This window comes from Piliocolobus tephrosceles, chromosome 15 (assembly GCF_002776525.5).
Source record: "Piliocolobus tephrosceles isolate RC106 chromosome 15, ASM277652v3, whole genome shotgun sequence".
Classification (NCBI taxonomy): domain Eukaryota; kingdom Metazoa; phylum Chordata; class Mammalia; order Primates; family Cercopithecidae; genus Piliocolobus; species Piliocolobus tephrosceles.
In genome coordinates, this window is record NC_045448.1 from 21,888,584 (window position 1) to 21,907,940 (window position 19,357).

Genomic DNA, 19,357 nt, shown 5'->3' on the forward strand with positions numbered 1-19,357 from the left:
GACTTTGTGTGGGGAATTAAACATCCAGGGGAGTCAAGGCAGGACCTGGAAGAGCTCTGTGGGGCCTGGAAGCCTGAAAGTGGGCTGGGGGAGGGCCAGGTGAGGAGCCAAGGCAGATGGGAGCAGACAGAGGGGCAGGCATTTAGGGGCAGAGTGGCCCTACCATCCTTTTGTGAGGTAGCTGGCTAGAACTTGTTACCAGGGAGCGGGGTATCCTGAGGTGCCTTGATCCTCAGGGCCAGAAGAGGAAGAGACTCGAATCTGGCCCCAGAAACTGAGCTGAATCCAATGTCTGGGGTGGGGGTGAGGGTGGGTGGGTCTCACTCCTACCCCGTGCTCATAGCCCTCCATGTCTTCATGTGGAATAACTGTTCTGTCTACAGCGTTATTTATTTAGAGGTACTGCTTCTTTTCCATTGGAGGGTGGGCTCTTGGAAGATGGGGTGGTTCTTGGCTGGAGGGATAGAAGAAGCCAGGATAGATAGTTGGGGCCAAATGCAAGAGCCAATTTCAGCACCTTGGAGAGCTCTGAGTGCCCTGGGGTCAGGCCAGAACGCCAGGGGAGCTCTATAGAGGTTAGAGGGTGCCCTGGAGCAGCTGACGACGTCCACCGCTGAGTGGGGCTGGGGCCCTGACATCCTCCTTCAGAGGCAGACTCAGACCCCGAGTTCTGGGAACCTCAGATGGCTTGTGTCTGTTTGGCCCCTTCGTTTATTCTTAAAACTGCTGTTTCCTGTGTGCCGGGCACTGGTTGGGGGAGAAGGGGGTGCTGGGGTCACATGGAAATCGGCACGTGTGCAGAGCTGGGAGAACTCACAGTTTAACGGGAGACACACTCACAGAGCGTGTGTCTGCCTGGAATGCCCTGCAAGAGGAGTCTGACTGGGGCAAGTGCTGGGCGGATGTGGCACTGAGGAGGGGATGGCTGGTTCTACCCGACGGAGCTGAGGAGAGTGTCTGTCCACAGGGAGGGTGATGGTCAAGGGAAGACTCAAAAGGTGAGCAGGAGCGCCCCAACTAGCTGCAGGGGCGAGATGTGAACACACAGGCTGAGGTGTAAGAGGGCCACGTTAGGGACTGAAGGTCACTGGTATGGCTGGCATGTGCTGTGTGCACACATGGCTGTGTGCACGCATGTGTATCTACATGTATGTTCAAGCATGTGGTGGGTACAAAGGTGTGGGTGTGAACATACGGTGTGTGCAAGCCCGTAGGTGGGCGTGCGTATGCACCCCTGTATGTGTGCCAATGTATGTGTGTGTGTGTATGTGTGAGAGCATGTTGTGTGGGTGTGTGCATGCACCCCTGTGTATGTGCCCATGTAGGGGTGTGTGTGCATGTGAGCATGTGGTATGGGTGTGTGTACGCACCCCTGTGTATGTGCCTATGTAGGGGTGTGTGTGTGTGAGAGAGAGAGGATGTGGTATGGGTCTGTGTACGCACCCCTGTGTATGTGCCCATGTAGGAGAGTGTGTGTGTGTGTGTGTGTGTTAGCATGTGGTATGGGGGTCTGTATGCACCCCTGTGAATGTGCCCGTGTATGTGTGTGTGTGTGAGAGAGACAGCATGTGGTATGGGGGTGTGTACGTGCCTGTATGTGTATGTACATGCAAGCATGTGGTGTGGATGTATGCATGCACCCCTGTGTATGTGTCTGTGTCTGTGTGTGTGAGGATGGGTGTATGTGTGTCTTCGTGTGCACAGTGCATGTGAGCACGTGGTGTGGGTGTGTGTCTGTGCCCGTGTCTGTGTAGTTGTGTGTGGGAGACAGCATGTGGCATGGGTGCGTGTCTACGCCCTTGTATATGTGTGTGTGAGTATGAGGCCTCTGCGTATGAGAAGCAGAGGGAAAAGCTGCAGATCAAGGCAAACCCGTATCTGACACTGAACCAAGCAAACCAACTCGTCTTCTTTTTCCCACCGGAGGCTGGGGGGCCCGCATCAGGTTTGTCTCTGACACTGAAAAGGTTGCTGGAAAGCAGCTGCGAGTGGCCTGCCCCTGCACATGGGGGCCCACCTCCCCACGCTCCCCTGGCCTGGGGCTTTCTTTCTCACACCATCATGAGCTACCTTCTTCTGGGCTGCCCCTGCCATTCCAGCCCATTCTGACACCTCCTCTGAATTTCCCAGGCCTTAGGCAAGCACCCAAAGCATATCATCAGGTGCCACAAGGCACAGGGCCCCAGGCCGACACCTGGAGCTGGGGTGGGGTGAGAGCTGCGGAGGAAGCGCGGGCAAGAGGTGAGCAAGACAGCTCCTGTCCCGGGGGAGGACACAGCTCAGTGCAGACACAGGTGCCCACAGTGAGGAGCTGGATGAGAGAGCTGCAGGATGGTCAGCTGTGGTGCTAGAGGCCTTCTGAGGAAAGAGGGGTGGGTGGCCAGGGCCAGGGGGCCGGGAGTGGGGCCAGGAAGCACAGGGCTATGGGGCGACTGCTGGCTGTCTCCAGTGGAGAACCGGACACGTGAGAGGGGTGAGTCACTCCGAATCAACTAGCTCAGCACCTCAGTGCATATTTACAGGCCTCCTTCATGCCAGGCCTGGGCCATGGAGAGGAAGCTACTTTCTGTCCCCAAGGAGCTCAAATCTGGTGGGAAAGGAGCCACTGGAGTGGACAGAGGTGAGTTTGGCTGCTCAGCACTGGAACCCCTTCCTACTGGGGACAATCCCAAGATGTGGGGATCTGGGCCCTGTCACTGTGGGGGCCCAGGGGAGGCAGCTCCCTGGTAGCTGGCATGTGGCCATGAGGCCTGGGCTTGGCTGGTTGGGTGCTCCGGCCCCAGACTTCAAAGTTCCTTCAGGAGTGCAGAGACAGTGATGACCGTGTTGGCTGTGATGAACTTGCAAAGCTATGCTCCCTCAGGGCCTGGGCAGGCTCTGCCATAAGTGGCATTTGTCATAGGCCTGACATATCCATGCGTCTGTCCCAGTCAGGGCCTGGGATGCCAACCACAGGACCCAGCTCTGACAGCGAAGCAGAAAGGTATATATTGGAGGCTGGTGAACGAGGCTGGTAATTGGGGCAGGAATTGAGGCAGTGCGGCCAGGTCTGTCACAGAGACAGTCCCTCTGGGGTCCTACACAGGCACAGTCTCCCCTGGGAGCCTGCTGCCCTCCATTCCCAGCCAGCAGGCAGCCCTGGGTTCCAGGAGTGGGTGGCTCTGCAGCTACCATGAGACCACCCCTGCTCTCTCTCCATTCAGAGGCCCTGGCTGACTGGCCTCCACTGGGGGTCCTGGGGAGCTGGGTGAACAGCTCTTGTGGGGTGTGGGGAGGGGCTGGCTGGGAAGAGGCCGAGTGAGCAGCCTCAGGGCTTCAGCATCCAAAGCTGCAGATCCACAAGAACGGTGTGCTTTGGAAATAGAAGGGCTACAGGGACCTGGACGAGGAAATGGTATTCCTCCATAAGGGATGAGGAGCCCGACAGCCACAGATGCAAACCCAAAGCCTAAATTCTCATGTGCTCATGAAACCTCGCTTTGTTGTATTCTTCCTGGAGACCTAATCTTTCCAAGATCTGGCCAGCTACGGCTTTGGGAACGTCAGCCACCTGCACCAGGTGACAGGTCGGCTTAGAGAAGGAGTGGAAAGAGAGTCAGGGAGAACTGGGGATGGGGCAGGCAGGAGAGAGTCACAGGAGACGGGGAAACACGGGTCTCCTCCTCCTGCTTCAGTAAAAGCCATTATTTCCCAAGAATTCTGAGAGCCATAGTCCCAGCAAATAAATCAATAGTTTTAAAGGATTTGCAAGCATTAGTGAACCAGAGCCGGGAGTACAATCAGTTTAGTTACCTAGGTAAAGAGGGAAATGAAATGGAAACCCCAGATGCCATGAGCTAATGGCAGCTCCGAACACTGCAAATCCCACCCAGGGAGGAGTCACAGCGGGGAGGATGTGGGGTTAGGAGGGAGGGGAGGAGACAGAGAGCGTGTGTGTGTGTGTGTGTGTGTGTATGTGTGTGAGTGTGTGTATAAGTGTGTGTGTGTGTGTATGAGTGTGTGTATGTATGAGTGTGTATGAGTGTGTGTGTATGTGTGAGTGTGTGTATGAGTGTGTGTGTGTGTAAAGACCCCTCACCTCTCTGCCCACCCTGTGCCCTTCGTGGTCTTCCAGAAGGAGTGTCTGCCCCTGGTTCTCTGTGCCCACCCCTCCTGCCCATCCTGGCCCGGGTCAGTTTAGGGCAATACATCTGCTTCCTGCCATTTCAGGGGGGTAAAAGCCCAAGAGTCATTTCTAGATTTTCATATTTCTAACGACCTTTTAAGATTATACAAGTAATCTCCACATCATTATAGGAATATTAGAAAATCTTTATAGGCATGAAAGAAGAAAGTGGAATTGTGCTCTCTAGGTGATCCGCCCCCTGCCGCAGGCCCTGGCGCAGAGTCAGGGGGTCAGGTCTGCCTTAGAAGGCCTATGTCATGCCTGGGGCCCAGGGGGATCATCCAGTGGTGGGGAGTCAGCCCCTCATCCTGCCAAGGGTAGCACACTGCTTCGGTGCCCCCATGTAGCAGGCACGGTGCCCAGCACGCCCCCCTGCCCATCACACCGGTCGGCGAGTCCATGTTGTGCCCCAGCCTAGGAGAAGGCACCCGGCCTGGTTCCCTGAGGTCCCAGAAAGAACCAACAGATGGGCTGTACTGACATCCCTCCTCCCAACCCCCAGGTTGTGCCTGGTCTCCCCTCATCCCAGGCCAATCCCTCCTCCTGGGTGTGGGATCTCTGCCTGCTGAATTCTGTCTTCCAGTTAGCCTGCCAGCTCAGGTAGGTGGAGCCACCACCTTTCCCTCCCCTGATACTCCCAGAGCCCTATGCAGCCTCTGGCACTCACTGGGCTCCACGTGACGATCGACACGACTGAGACTCCAGATGCAGGAAGGAGAGGCCTGACTGGGCACATGGCCCATGCTCCAGGGCATTCTGGCTCAATTCTCCCTGCGTGGGACCGTGGGACCATTCATGTGTCCCTACCATTTCGGCTGAGCTTCTGGTTTTACTGACACCCGTCTCTGCCTGGGTCCCTCCCCATATGCATTTAACTTGACAGTCTGTTTTTCTTGGGAAGCAGAACCTACCAGATTCTGTGATAATACCACAGCCCTGTTTTTACAAATCCATTGGACACAGTTACCCAAGAGTTGCTGTCCTGCACTGGCATGGCCAGTCCTGTGTACTCGGTTGCAGCCCCGGGTTCTGGGGGCCTCAGCTCTAAATGAGCCGGGCACCGGCCACTGTGCTCAGAGGCTGACCAGGGGTGGCAGGGCAGCCACACGGTGGGGGGACCATCCCCTACGTGAACACAAACGCTGAGAAGGACCAGTCTCCCCAGCAGGCTATGTCCAGCACCGGCCACGGGTGCGGCTCACGGGGCAGGGCCCCTCTGTGTGCCAGGCCCTGTGCAGGGGGCAGAAGTGATGCGACAACCTGGCTTTCTGCCCTCTCGGAGCCTTCTCTGCATGTACAGTTATCCATTCAGTGGGGCAGGACTGTGCAGAAGGGAAACAGAGGCTGCACGGGAGCCTGGAAGAGGAGGGTGGCACCTAGGCTATTCCCTCCGCCTAGGAATTCCTTCGTCCTCGTTCAGAAAACATCTACCCATTCAGTAAGATCAGCTGCCACTCTGTGGTCCCACCACACTTGGCTCAGCACTCTGCTGAGTCTGTTTGCTTCTCTCTGGACCGGGGGTGGCTCATGGACAGGGACTTCCAGCACTGAGCACCCAGCAGGGGCAGAGAGGTGTCTGCTGGCTGACGGAATGACCCTGACCAAATGGGAAGAGAGGGGCTTTCCTGGCCTGGGGACACTGAGATGCTGCAGGCTGGCAGCATGGGGGTCGTCACCAGCTGAGTCTGCAGTCCCCTGTGGTCACACAGGACCAGGTCCTCCTAGACTCCACAGTCCCCAGCCCAGGGATGAGGAAGGTACTGCTCGGCCTGACATGGGAGTGGCCACTGCCCACCATGGGCCACGGCCTTCCTGCTCAGCTGAGCCTTGGTGATGAATAGCGCTGCCCCTGCTGTGCCACTTCCGGGCTCTCTGGGCTCCCACACTCTGCTGTGGAGGCCCAGGCTGGCTCCCTCTCAGGGTGGGTGCTGCCTCTGGAGGGTGGAGGTGAGGGGAAGGGGCAGAGGGTGGCCCTGAGGGGCCTTGCTGGAGCAGCAGTGGGGACCACACACATCTGAGGGTCTGGGTAAGCGGGGGCTGCAGCCAGGCCTGGGGCAGGCTGGGGACAGCCTTTTCCCCAGCCTGGCTGGCCTGGGGGATCGGGAGGGTCTGCAAATCAAGCTCTGGGACTCCCTGAGGTTCCAGGAAGAACCTCGCCCGTCCCAGCAAAGGTGGATCCAGGAGAGGAGTGGGCTTGGCCACCTCGGCTGCTACCAGAAGCTGCCCCTTCAGCTCCTATCTGTTCCCCTCTGCCCCTGGAGCTTCTGAAACCACTTCCCTCCTCCCCGGACTTCTGCAGGCTGAGGTATGACTGCTCTGTCTCCCGTTAGCAAGGTCTGCAGCATTGCTCTGAGCAGCATCCTCCAATATGGTGCACCTGCTCGACAGGGGTGCACAGGTAGGCGCCGGGGCAGGGGAAGTCATGGACTTGCTCACCACTCCGAAAAGCTCTCACTTCTCAGGAAAGCTCCCAAAAGCAAAGCCTGCAGCTGACCGGTCTCGGCACCCCAGTGCCTAGCGTAGCTTCTGGCCTCAAGCAGGTTTCAGGTAAGGTTTGAATGAGTGATTGAGGGAAACAGGTGCTGGCTTGGAGAAGGTGCTGTGAGATAGAAGGCACTGAGCTGGGTCTTGAATGGACAGGGTTTGAGCCATCAGCCATGGAGGAAGGGCTGTCCACAAGCAGAGACTCAAGGTAGGGAAGCACAGAGTGACCAGGGATGCTACAGCTGGGCCAGCTGGGTGGGCGATGATGGAGGGAAGATGTCAAACAGGGAGGAGGAGAAAAAAATCACCAGAGAGGAGCAGGACCCTGGCAACAATTGCACTGAAGTGCTTTAGACATTTCCAGAAATCCAGTGTTCTTCTCCCCTGGGCAGCGCCTACAAGGGAAAGCAAAAGCCTGCAAGCTTCAGGGTCGTTCAGTGCCTGGCCCTCTCCTGGCCTGGAAAGACGAACAGAGGGAGGCCAGCAGGGCTGCGTGGTCTCCCGATCACAAGCATACATTTCCCAGGCATCTGGGCAGTGATGGAACTGTCAGCCTGGAAGTCACCTCGAAGGAGAAATGACCGTGTGCCTCAGACAGAACAGACCCCAGGCCCCAGTGTGGAGCACTCACAACCCAAGGGCTCAGGGTCCTAGGGGTGGAGTGCAGGGCCACTGGGTGGCAGCGCCAGGAGGAGCAGCCGGGTCTACACAGGATGGCACCGTGCAGCGGTGGTGATGCTGAGCAGGGCCCGGTGAGTGCCTGCTGGGTGATCGCTGCGGGCTGGCATGGCGCTGGCACTTCACATTCCTCATTGCTTTTGAGTTTTGGGAGAGGTGAGGTGACCTGCCCGGTGGAGGGAGGCTGATCTGACATCTGACATCTGTCCTGTCTCGCGTTGGTTCCTGGCCTGTGTACTGGGCTCACCTGGAGGCTTTAAAAACATACAGAGGCTCGGGCTTCACCCCCTACGTTTCTGATTCACGAGTATGTTTTTGCCTTTTTGTTCTCACTCCTGAAGTGTCCAGATCTGTGCTCAGAGCTCAAAGAAATTTACTCAAAAATATAAAATTAAGGAACAACAGCTCAAAGAGCCAGCAATTTATGCAAACGAATGCAAATAAATACACACTTCCATACATACGTGTATGCAAATATTCTTGTGGTCCTTGCAAATCACTCACCCGCCTGCAAGCAGCCACCTACGAATTCTTGGTGAGAACTCCGGGCAGAGTGCCTGGGTTAATGACAGGTGGTATCACGACCTCCCAGAACAGACGTCTCTATTAGCAAACTCATCCCAGAAGTCCCCCAGGGAACCTCACTGAGCCTGGCTCTGCCCACCACAACCGCCTCCCCTACTCACTCAGGACTCAGGACTCTTTCAAGGCCACTGGCCAGGGAGGAATTGGGAGCAACTGTCCAGCAGGCACTCCAAGGCCACCAGGGCTGGGCAGAGAGAGAGGGGCCCTGGCAACTGCCAGGTGCCTGATCGCTGCTGGGAGGACAGCTGTGACCACTGAGGGTCGGGCTGCCTTTACCTCTGTGCCAGTCTGGGTGGGCCAGCTTGTGGTTGAGCACTTAGTCTTGAGTGCTCCACATGCGCTGTCTGCCTGACCATACCCTAGGCTCACTTTCATAAAGCAGGAGGCACTGGACTTCAGAAGGAAACTCATCCAGTCGCGATCAGAGGTGAGTGCCCCATGCCTATTTCCTCAATGGATGCTCCTTGCATATCCAGCACTCATTTGCAACCCCTTCTGCCAGGCTTTGTGGAACAGTCATGATCTCCATAACTTCAAGGCACCCTCGCTTTGTTGCCTCCAGGATAAGCAACTTCTGCAACCTTCTGGCTTTTGGCCTTGGTCCCCGAGAAAGACTGAGAGGAACTGCTCTCTTCCCACAGGGTCACCGCACACTGTCCTTCCCGAGCCGAGGCTGGGCACACTTCCCTAGTTGCTGCCTGGGGTGGAGGGAGCTTGGCAAGGGGGTTGGGATGTGGCTCTGAAGATCCACCTGAGATCCCTGCCCTGGTTTCGGGGATCGTAGCTCAGCCTGTCTTAGGCAGCCTTGGAAAAGGCACGTGCAACTTGTTATTTCTCTAGTTGCTGCATCTGGGATGTGGATGCCGTCATCATTTGGGAGGCTCTGGGGAGCTCGAATGTGAGCCCCCTGAGGGCAGGGAGGTTGGCTTGTTATGCAGGGTAGGTGCTCAGTACAGTTTTGCTGACTGATGCAGAGAATGAGTTTTTCCTCTGCAACACCTGTGCCTCAATATTTTCTCCAGTTGTCCTTGTGACTTCATGCACAACTTGGGGTGAGGTGTGGGCCTGTCTCACCATGGTACTCACCTCCAAGAGGGCAAGAATGGACAGTGTCCCCCATGGACCCAGTATACAGCTCGATTTGGAAAAGGTTATTGATATGGTTTGGATATTTGTCCCCTCCAAATCTCATGTGGAAATGTGTTGGAGGTGGGGCCTGGTGGGAGGTGTCTGGGTTATGGGTGCGGACCCCTGGTGAACAGCTTGGTGCAGCTCTCACGGTCTTGAGAGGCCTCTCGCTCTATTAGTTCATGCTAGGCCTGGTTGTTTAAAGAAGCATGGTGCCCCTTCCCTCTCTCTTCCGTCCACCCTCACCTTGTGATGCCTGCTCCCCTCTGCTCTCCACCATAAGTGGAAGTTCCCTGAGGCCTCTAAAGAAGCAGATGCTGGTGTCATGCTTCCCGTACAGCCTGCAGAACCATGAGCCAAATCAACCTCTTTTCTTTATAAATTATCCAGCCTTAGGTCTTCCTTTATAGCAATGCAAAATGGACCAAGATAGTTCCCTAGTTGAAAAGGTAAGTCCATTTCAGCATGGGTCTCACTTTTGGCAGGGGTACTGGTGGTAGGGAGATGGCAGAGGGGTGTCAAACCCTTCAGGCCACGATGGAAATTCAGTGACTAGTGTCCCATTGGGCACCAGAAGTCAGTTCAGGTATGATTCTGTCTCACCAAAGGCCTGTGACAGCAACTTTTCAAGCATTAGAAATCTCTGGGCCCTGGTGACAACACATCCCTCCAAACCCTGGGCCCCTGGTGGCAACTCAGCCCTTCGAGTTGTAACACACGGTGGATTCCAGTCCAGTGGAGAGAAATCCGCCATGTGGTGTTGGGAGACAAGCCTGGCCTCACTGTCCTCACTCCCAGTTCTTGTTTTTCCAACTTTTCAGGAAGAAAAAGAGCTCTCACATCAGAACATTCCCTGTCTGAGTACCAGAGGCCCTAGCTCAGCCACCCGAGTCACCACCCAGGTATGGGAGAGAGGCCCAGGCCATGGAGAGCACTATCTCCGTGTACTCTTTTTTTTTGAGACAGAGTCTCGCTCTGTTGCCCAGGCTGGAGTCCAGTAGCGCAATCTTGGCTCACTGCAAGCTCCACCTCCCAGGTTCAAGCCATTCTCCTGCCTCAGTCTCCTGAGTAGCTGGGACTACAGGTGCCTGCCACCATGCCTGGCTAATTTTTTTGTAGTTTTAGTAGAGACGGGGTTTCACCATGTTAGCCAGGATGGTCTCGGTCTCCTGACCTCATGACCTGCCCGCCTTGGCCTCCCAAAGTGGTGGGATTACAGGCGTGAGCCACCGCACCTGGCCCTCTCTGTGCACTTTTAAAAGACAATTTTATTATTTAATTACCTCAGGCTGGCCCTTTACCTCCTCAGCTTTTCTGGGCTGTTTGGGAGATTCCCTGTGGCTCCTGTCACTCCATGGTTGTGGGAAAAGGGAAAAAGGAGATAAAGCATCTCCTTTGGAGGGGAAGGGGAGTGATTGGCCCCGGAGCCTCCTGGCTGGTTGGTGAGGTTGGCCCTACCAATGACTCTGGGGTCTGTCCCATGGCAGGCTACTGTCTTGAGGGACTGGCCCTCACCCACATGCCAGCCCTGGGCACAGTGGGTGCTGCCCTCCCCTTTGTGGAAAACTGGCTGGAAGGGGAGAGGTGCTGGGAGGGCCCACTGGATCCTTTTTTATGGTCAACCGGACTCATCAAATTGATGGCAAACAAACCCCAGACTGTTAGGAAACATCTATCCCTGCCTCCTGGCCCTGGGTAAATATGCTCTGTGTGGTGATCTTGCTCAGGACCCAGGGACCGAGGCGGGGGCCACCCAGGATCCAGTCCAAAGCCCAGAATCCAGAGACAGAAGCAAACTCAGAATTTACATCTACAGCTCAGAGCTTAAAATTTAGAACCCAAAGCCCCAGCTAGAGCCCAATGTTTGACATAGTTCAACCAGAGGCTAAAGTCGACCTAAAATCCTGGCGCTGAGACACCTGGACAGAGTCCTGAGAACCCTCCCTGCCCCAGTGTGCTGGAAAGTTCCCTTTGCTGCCTTGAGCCCTCTGATTGCCACCTGACAGTGTGCACTGTATTAATTATGGTCAGAGCTTTTCAACATGCAATAAGAAGCTTTTTAAAACGTTCCGATGGGAGGTGATTAACTCTATTAAGTGGCATTATGGATCTTCCTATCTGTTGCTTTCATAAACATAGTTGTAGGCGCAATGTTTTATTATGGGCATAAAAATGTCCCGCATTACAATGCATAAGTGCATATCGATGTTATATTTCTTTAGCGTGCTATGCGCCTCAGTCCCCAACCACTCGGAAAAGAAACTACACGTCTTAATAATTTATGTTTCAAGTTTTAACCAGGATTATCAATGGCAGCTTTTGCGCTTTCTCTTTTGGCAACACAATACATCATAGTAAAAATGCACCGACAAGCGATGTGTCCGTTTGATTTTTTCCACCTGAATCAGCAGCCCAAACTCCAGACACAGCAGTTTAGGGCAACCAGCACACTGAAGAATTTAAGTCTAAGCATTTAATCTGTTCTTTCCATAAATTTCTGCTGCTTGTGCTTTATAATGATTCTACCAGAGGAAGTTTATTTATATCGCAGATTTTCAGCATCAGCACATTGAGAACACAACGGCAATCGCTCAGTCAATAGCTTACAGCCATGTATAATATCACTCCGGAAATCAAAAGCCCATTTGGAGAAAAGAAGGCTCAGATTAAAGTCACTTTAAGACATCAATAACTTGGAACTGGCTGAAGAGAAGTTATAAATATCCAGGGTGCGCATATGCAAATAGGCGCTCACAGACGCGCCACCTCCGCGCGCCCGGGAACCTCCCGGTGGTCCCCTCCCCGGCGCACATGACGGCGGGGCCGCAGGGCGGGGCCGCGAGGCGTGGCGGCCGGAGTGGACGCGTCACCACCTCCTTCTCCTGCCGGGCACAGGCAACCCCGCCCCAGCCCGCGGGGACCCGAGGGGTCTAGGACTGGGGCGTAAGGCAGGCGAGGAGGGGACCCCTACCTGGAAACCCCAACAAACTCAAGATAACAAGCACGCTTCTGGTTGCTTGCTAACGGTCCAAAGAGGCGCTTTGATGACCCCCGCCTCGTGCCTGCAACCATCTATCTCACTCCATAGCATTCGTCCTCAGCTGGGGAGTTCGGGGACTGGGAGTGGCCAGAAGCAGGGCGGGGCAGGGGAAGCCTAGCACTTTGAAACGCTTCCTCCCACCTGCCACCCTCTGGGAGACCAGACCGCTGATGAGATCCACTCTTGGAATCCTCAGGGCAGCTGTATGACAGAGTGCCCCCATGGTACAGACCAGGAAGATGAGGCGCAGAGAGTCACTGGTCCCAGGTCACACAGCAAGTGAGTGGCAGAGCGGAGATTTGAATCAGGTTCTGCTCAATTCAAAGCCCTGCATGTATGGCTTTCAACCCACCACTGTGTTTCCTTGCTTCCTGCTCACCCTGCCCCGGGCAGTCAAGCTCGGGGCTCAGGAAGATTTAGGGGTCCCTTGGGAAGGTGAAGCCCAAGTCCAAGGAGCACCACCGACAGTCTGTAGGTGGTCCAGGCTGAGGAGAGGTGGCTTGGGGGGCGAGCTGGGTGGGTCCAGGCTGGGGAGAGGTGGCTTGGGGGGCGAGCTGGGTGGGACCCCTGGAAGGGCAGAAGCTGGGTGGAGGAGCCAAGGCAAAACCCAGGGGGATCTGGAAGAGGGGACAGGGCAGGGCTCTGTCCTTAGGTAGTAAGGGGGCCTCTTGCCTTTGGGGAGGGAGGGAAGGCCAGAAGCACCTACCAGGAGGGGCTGGAACCCTAGGAGGGGCTGGTGAACTCAACCGCCAGAGATGAGAAGCTGCAGTCCTAGAAACTGTCAAGGTCTCACATGGCCAAGGGCTTATCTTGGCCAAAGCCCCCACCATCTATTGATCGATCGATCAATAAACAACAAATGCCTCCAGGAGAAAGAGGAACACTGATCACTGCTCAGACACGATGTGGCCCTGCACAGAGCGAAGATCCATCAAAAAGGGAATGTCCTATGGTCAGTGGGCGATAGTAAGACAGTGAGGTTAAATCCTACAAAAATATCTGGATGAGACAATGTGAGAGGGCAGAAAAACTGAATTAACTTTGTGTTAAGACCACTGAAGCTGATGACTGAAAGTCAAATTTTTTCAGGATGACTTTTGCTGAAAGACCCCCTAAGAGCCCAGAGAGCCCCCTCTGTACCCTTGCTGAAGCCGTCCCCTCCTCCTGGGTTCTACCCTCCCTGCTCTGGTGCCTACAGAGCACCTGGAGCTTGTGCTTCAGTACTGTGGGCAGCACTGATCCTTTCAGCTGGAGCCATTCATTCACTCATACGCTCAACAAGTGTTTACTGAGCATCTGTCATGTGCCAAGCACTGGATACAGCAACTGGCTGTCCCCTTGGAGCATGGATTCTAGAGGATACCTGGCAACCTGCCCAAGGTCTCGTCCTATACAAGGGCAGGCACAGTTCGGCTGGCTCAGGAGCGCAGGGCAGCCATGCAGAGAGATGCCCTCGAGCATGCATTTGGGGGCAGTTGGTTCCAGAGCTCCCAGTAAATAGCTTTTCAGGGCCTCAAGCGTCAGTGACTCATCATCTCTCTTCCCCTCTTCCCAGTGGGCCTGGGGGTTGCTCATGGGTTTGGAGATCCTTCCCAGGACAAGTGCCCGGGGGCACTGTGGGGGCACCTCTACTCCACCACGAGTAAGGCCATGTCCTTCCGGATAACTAACCTAGTCCCAGGAGCAGGATTACACACTCACTGTCCTTCTGCCACTGCCCATGCCAGGAGGGATTCAGGCCCAGCCCCAGGTGCAGCTCAGCAGGGCAGGGGCCTGGCTCTGTGATGAACGCACGCAGGGGGAGGCCATGCCAGGTGTGCAGGTGCAGTCTGTCTGCGGGTGGGGATACAGCGGGCTCCTTATCAGGAGTGTGGGACCTTCTGAGGTTGGGCTTCTCTCCTGTTAAAACATTTTCATGGTTTTTTTTTTTTTTTTGAGACAGGGTCTTGTTCTTGTCACCCAGACTGGAGTGCAATAGTGCGATCATAGCTCACTGTAACCTCAAACTCCTCGGCTCAGGCAATACTTCCACTTCAGCTTCCCAAATAGTTGGGACTACAGGTGCATGCCACCATACCCAGCTAAATGTTTAAGTTTTTTGTAGAGATGGGGTCTTGCTATGTTGCCCAGGCTGGTCTTAAACTCCTGGCTTCAAGTGATCCTCCCACCTCAGCCTCCCAAAGTGCTGGTATGACAGGTGTGAGACATCATGCCTGGTTTCTCTCTCTCTCTCTCTTTTTTTTTTCTGAGACAGAGTTTTGCTCTTGTTGCCCAGGCTGGAGTGCAATGGCTCGATCTCAGCTTACTGCAATCTCCACCTCCCGAGTCCAAGTGATTCTCCTGCCTCAGCCTCCCAAGTAGCTGGGATTATAAGCGCCTGCCACCACGCCTGGCTATTTTTTTTTTATTTTTTATTTTTGTATTTTTAGTAGAGATGAGTTTCACCATGGTGGCCAGGCTGATCTTGAACTCCTGATCTCAGGTGATCCACCCACCTCGGCCTCCCAAAGTGCTGGGATTACAGGCGTGAGCCACTATGCAGCCACCTGGAGCATAGCACCCGGCCAGCTTCTCTCCTTCTTACTGACCTGGGAAGAGGCTATGGAACCCCCAGCTTCCACGTGGGCCCCAACTGCCACCTGCCACAGGGGAGGGGCTGGACTCCCAGAAGGCTGGAGCCTGATGAGCTGGGGGTTGTGGGGACAGTAACCTGTGCCCCTTGTCCCTTTTGGGCTATGAGAACCAGCTCTTGTTGGGATGGAGTGTTCGCCTTCCTGGAATTCTCCTGCCTCCCCAGGCCTCTCTGGTGGGGCTTGAACACTTGTTTTTGGCAGCTCCTCATGTGGAAGCTCTGGTTTCTGTTTGGCAGCTGCAGGGGTTCCGGGGATGGCGGCTGGGAACCCTGATGAGCCCACACCTGACTTTCCCAGGGAGGACAAGTTGCCTTGGCTCGGGTAGGAGCACCTGTGTAAATCAGAAGAGACGGGCTGACGGGGAGGCGGCAGGTAGCTGAGGTGACCTGAGCCACCTTGGGTAAAGCCAGATGTGATGTCAGCATACTGTCTCTCAGTTGGTGAGGCAGGGGGTGGCCCATGCCTGCCTGGTCTCTGGCCCAGGCCATGTCCCCAGGACCCTCCACCTAGGAGAGAAGAGTGAGTCGCAGAGAAGAGACCTGTCTGCCCTAGGCGGGCACTTGGGCCTGGGGGCTTCCGCATGGTGTGAGGGTCCGGGGAAGCTTTCTGGAGGAGGAACAGGCTAAACACATGTCTAGATAGGAGTGGCGTGAGGGGCCCTGTGAGCAGGTGCAGTGCTGCGGCGCACAGGTGGCCTGAGCAACAGGCTTAGTGAGAAAGGAGGACCCCTGAAGGGCTCCAATCAGGGGAGGGCCTGGCCAGTGGTGCGTTAGGAGGATTGCTCTGACCACGGAGGCTGGAGGAAATGAGGAGGCAGCACGCCACTCAGCGAACCCTGAGGGGTGGGAGGGAGAACTGAGACCACAGAGGCTGGCCAGGCCTGGAGGAGGGCCTGGCTGCAGGAGGGCCTGGGGAGGAAGCCTGGTGGGCTGGATGATATAATGGGAGGCTCAGGGCTCTTTAGCGCCAGGCACAGTTGGGCACAAGTGAGGGCACCTCCTCTGATCTGGGACCAGCTGCTCATTTTCCAAATGGGGAAACAGGCTCAGCGGTGAGGGAAGCAGGAGCTGAACTGAGCCGAAGCCAGGCCCCTCTGTCCTCACACCGGACATGCACCTGCCAAGTACCCAAATGGCCAGACCTGGGACTCAGCCCTGAGAATGGAACAGTGAATATGGGGTTGAGGACAAGGCTCTGGGGCTGAGGACCCTGCTGTCACTCAACTGCCTGGTGTCCACCTGCTGACCCACTGGGTAAGCATGGGAAAGTTATTTCACATTTCTGAACCAAAGTTTCCTCCCCTGTAAACGGACGTCATGAACGTACCCACTTCAGAGTTGTAAGAATTAAATGGGTCAACACATGGAACATGCTAGAAGAGTGTCTGGAAGGTAATAAGCTCAGTAAGTCGCCCAGCGCCACTGCCGACGGGTTGCTCAAGTTACACACTGCACAACTCCAGGGGGTGCCATTCAGCTCACCCACATCCTAGGTTTCCTTCGTTATCATGACAATTTTCTGGTAGGTGGCAGGCAAGGGTCCTAGAAAAGGGTACCTTTTTACATTTCATACACAGTTGCTAAATCGGTCAGCGGCGGGGGTGTTCTAAAGTCACTCAGTTGAGTGGGGGAGACAGACGTGAAAATAGACCATCAAGATGCTGGCTGGTGGGGAGGATGAGTGAAGGCTGCGCTGCGCCGGGGTGAGCTGAGGAGAGGCTTACTCTTCCACTCTGAGGCTGGGGCCTCTGAATTCTGACCAGAAAACTGGGATGTCACAGACACCCTGGGCCTTACAGGTCTCTCCTGAGGAGACCTGGCTCCCAGACCCTCTGACCGGCCCAGCAATTTGAGCGGGGCCAGGCCGTGAGGCTGTGGCTTCAGTTCCCAGAGGCTGAAGTCCCCTTTCCTCTGTGTCAGCATGTCAGTGTGAGTTCCTCTGCCTCTGCACTCAGTTCCGCGGCGGGAGAGGCAGGCGGACACAAACTCAACCTGAAGGCCTCTCAGCAGCGGCGGCCCCTGAATGGCTCATCATTCACCTCCCATGACGGAAAACGGGACGGCCCCTCATGGACGGCCACCTCCCCTGCCCCTCCAGGCTGCTTCAGCCCAGGAGAACGGAACCTCGTGCCTCTGCGCAGAGGAGCCACGGCCAGTGTCAAGGGGACGTGGGGCCTGTGCTGAGCACCTGGGAGGAGCTTCTGTGAGCCTTGTGGGGAGCCAGAATGAGGCTGCTTGCCCTCTCATCTACCGCCCCCTCTAACAGCAATCGGCGAGGCCAGACCTTGTCACTGTCACCCCCAGACTCAGTAGCCTGTGCTGACGGGGGCATCTTCCCCACCCTGGTGTCCAGGGCTCAGGGGGGTTTTCTCACAAGCCTCTGACGCTCAGGCAGGGCTTTGGCTCCGGTAGCACAGGCTGGGAGCTCTGGAAGATGCAGACCCCCATCCTGGAGCTGGCCTCGGAGGGGGAGGGTGGAACCCTGAAGGGAGTGAGTAGGGTTGGGGAGGACGATGGGGAGGAGGGTAGAGGAAGGATGGGAAGAGGCGGATGAGTGGGCAGGAGGGGGAGGAGGGACGAGGGCCAAGTGTGGACGGGGACACAGAAAGGGAGCTCACAGGCTGTTCTGGGTGCCGTGGAGCTTGAGGGGCCGAGACGCACAGCCGGCTGGCTCCACAAACCGCCCCATGGCTCCTCAAGGCCCATTGGTCTCAGAGGCCACCACCCCTGAGGGCTTCTGTTAGGCAGCTGAGAGACCAGGCCAAAGCATCCACCTTCAGCCTTCTTGCTCCTGCTCCTGTCAGAGCCTCAGAAGCCTGGAAGGCTCAGCAAGGACACCCCGGTGACCAACCAGCCTTCTCAGGCGAGGCCAGTCCCCCAGTCCCGAGGCATAGCTCTCTATGCTCCGGGGGGGCACCGGGCCCAGCGGGTGAGGAGATGCCAGCCAGGACTCTCTCAGGGAGTCCCAACCTCCCTCCCAGAGAGGGCCAGTGAATTCTTCCTGCTCTGCTGGGCTCCTTCAAAGCTATCAGCACATGGTTAATCTTCCTTCCGTTCAGAAATGCAGAGTAATTTGCCCGGATGGGGATTTCTGCATATTTATACTAATGTCTGTGTTTAAAGCTTATGAGACAGGGAATTGCTGAGAGATGTCCATTAGCAATATATACAGACTGCAATTATTTCTTTATGGTGTGTGGTTTGACTGCAGAATACTTTATTTCAATAGAAGTAGTGGGCTTTGCCTACTGTATTTTCTTATGTGCCAAGAGAAATCAATAAGAACAGTAAAGAAGTGAAAGAGGCAAGAATAAAAGGACTGTGCCCTTTTAGGATTCTGAGAGCCCTGAATATGCTACACCGCAAACTGCCTTCGTCCTGAGAATCTAAATGCATGTGCCTGGGTTGGGGGAATTCAGTACATTTAAGGATGCTGCTGAAAAATGCAAACCTTCCTCAGGAAGCTCTCAAATTTGTTCAGCCCAGGAAGAGCTGGCAGGGGTGCCTTGTCAGAGACAAGCAGGAAAAGGGAGTAAGGGGTGTCCTCAGAGGACCCCACTTCTGGCTTCTACTCCCCAAACCCCCATTTCCACCCTAGGACAGAAGCAAGTTTTCATCTGAAACAAAGTAAGCCCTAAGACTACAAGTCCACAGACCAAAGATTTCTGGAATGTTCACGGAGGATGGTAGAAACCAGGTTTTAATTTTTTTTCCTGTTGGGGACGAGCGGAGGGGAAGGAAACAGGACTGTTCCAAACTGATGAAACACTATGCAGGTGGGGAGGGCCAAGTCCTTCTTAGGGAGCTTCAATGTGGAAGATGCTCAGCCTGGGAGATGCCGGCCAGAAAGCCTGGGAAATTCCTCCCCTCTGCAAGCCCCACCCCGTGCTAATCCTGGCTCCACCTCACCTCCGCCCAGCTTCTCCTGGACTCACATGACTTTTCTATATTGGTGCCCAGGAGCTTAAGGCAGATGAGTCTTAAGCGGGCATCGCAGACAGACCGGACACCTGTGCAGTCTGGAAGAACTCAACTGTCAGCCATGGGAAGGTGATCCCTCGGCCTAAAGTGTTCCAAAGAGGCAGAACTGTCCTAAGGGGCTTTGCAGATAAGAATGGCCCCAGAAGTCGGGTGGAGGAACGCACATGGATGATGCAAACATGATATCTGACTCTGCGTGGCCGCAAGCTGCTGCTGACATTTCTCATGCCTGCTCCGGGGAGCTGCAGTGCCTCACAGCCCTTCCCCTTTGCCTTCCCTCACATCCTTCGGTCCTACCAGTTGGTCCTCTGCTCCAGGGCCTCTGCTCTGCTGGAACATCTGGGCAGCATCACTGGAGTACAGCCCACCTCCTCCGGGCCAGCATCTCCCATCGCGAGGCCTCCTCAAAGCCGGCTTTCATCTGCCGGTGACGGTCCCCTTGGCGGGTAGGCACTATTCTTTTCCGGCCCCAAAATAGTTCCCTGAAGTCGACGCTGACTTCTCACTGCCTTCTTGCACAGAAATCTCTTCCAAGAGGCGCTGGGGTCCAGAAGAAGGACAGATGGTCCCTTTCTTTTTATAACACGGCCAGTCTTTTGAAGTGAAGAGCTATAAACACAAGTTTTGTCTTCAGCAGATGTTCTGTGGGCACAACAAGTGCCAC

General features: G+C 55.5%; 2 protein-coding genes across 2 annotated transcripts in view; both read right to left on the reverse strand.

Moving 5' to 3' along the window:
* Window positions 1-19,357, reverse strand: part of KLHL29 (kelch like family member 29) — a 163,075-nt gene that overhangs the window by 33,971 nt on the left and 109,747 nt on the right. The window lies entirely within an intron of this gene.
* Window positions 14,023-16,096, reverse strand: LOC111554507 (calcium-binding protein P-like). The gene has a single exon (XM_023230105.1). It carries the CDS (start codon window positions 15,293-15,295, stop codon window positions 14,615-14,617), a length of 681 nt encoding a protein of 226 aa, XP_023085873.1. The 5' UTR covers window positions 15,296-16,096; the 3' UTR covers window positions 14,023-14,614.

Coding starts and splice junctions, on each gene's coding strand:
- LOC111554507 (XM_023230105.1), bottom strand. CDS start 15,295: ATGCGGAAGCCCCCAGGCCCAAGTGCCCGCCTAGGGCAGACAGGTCTC.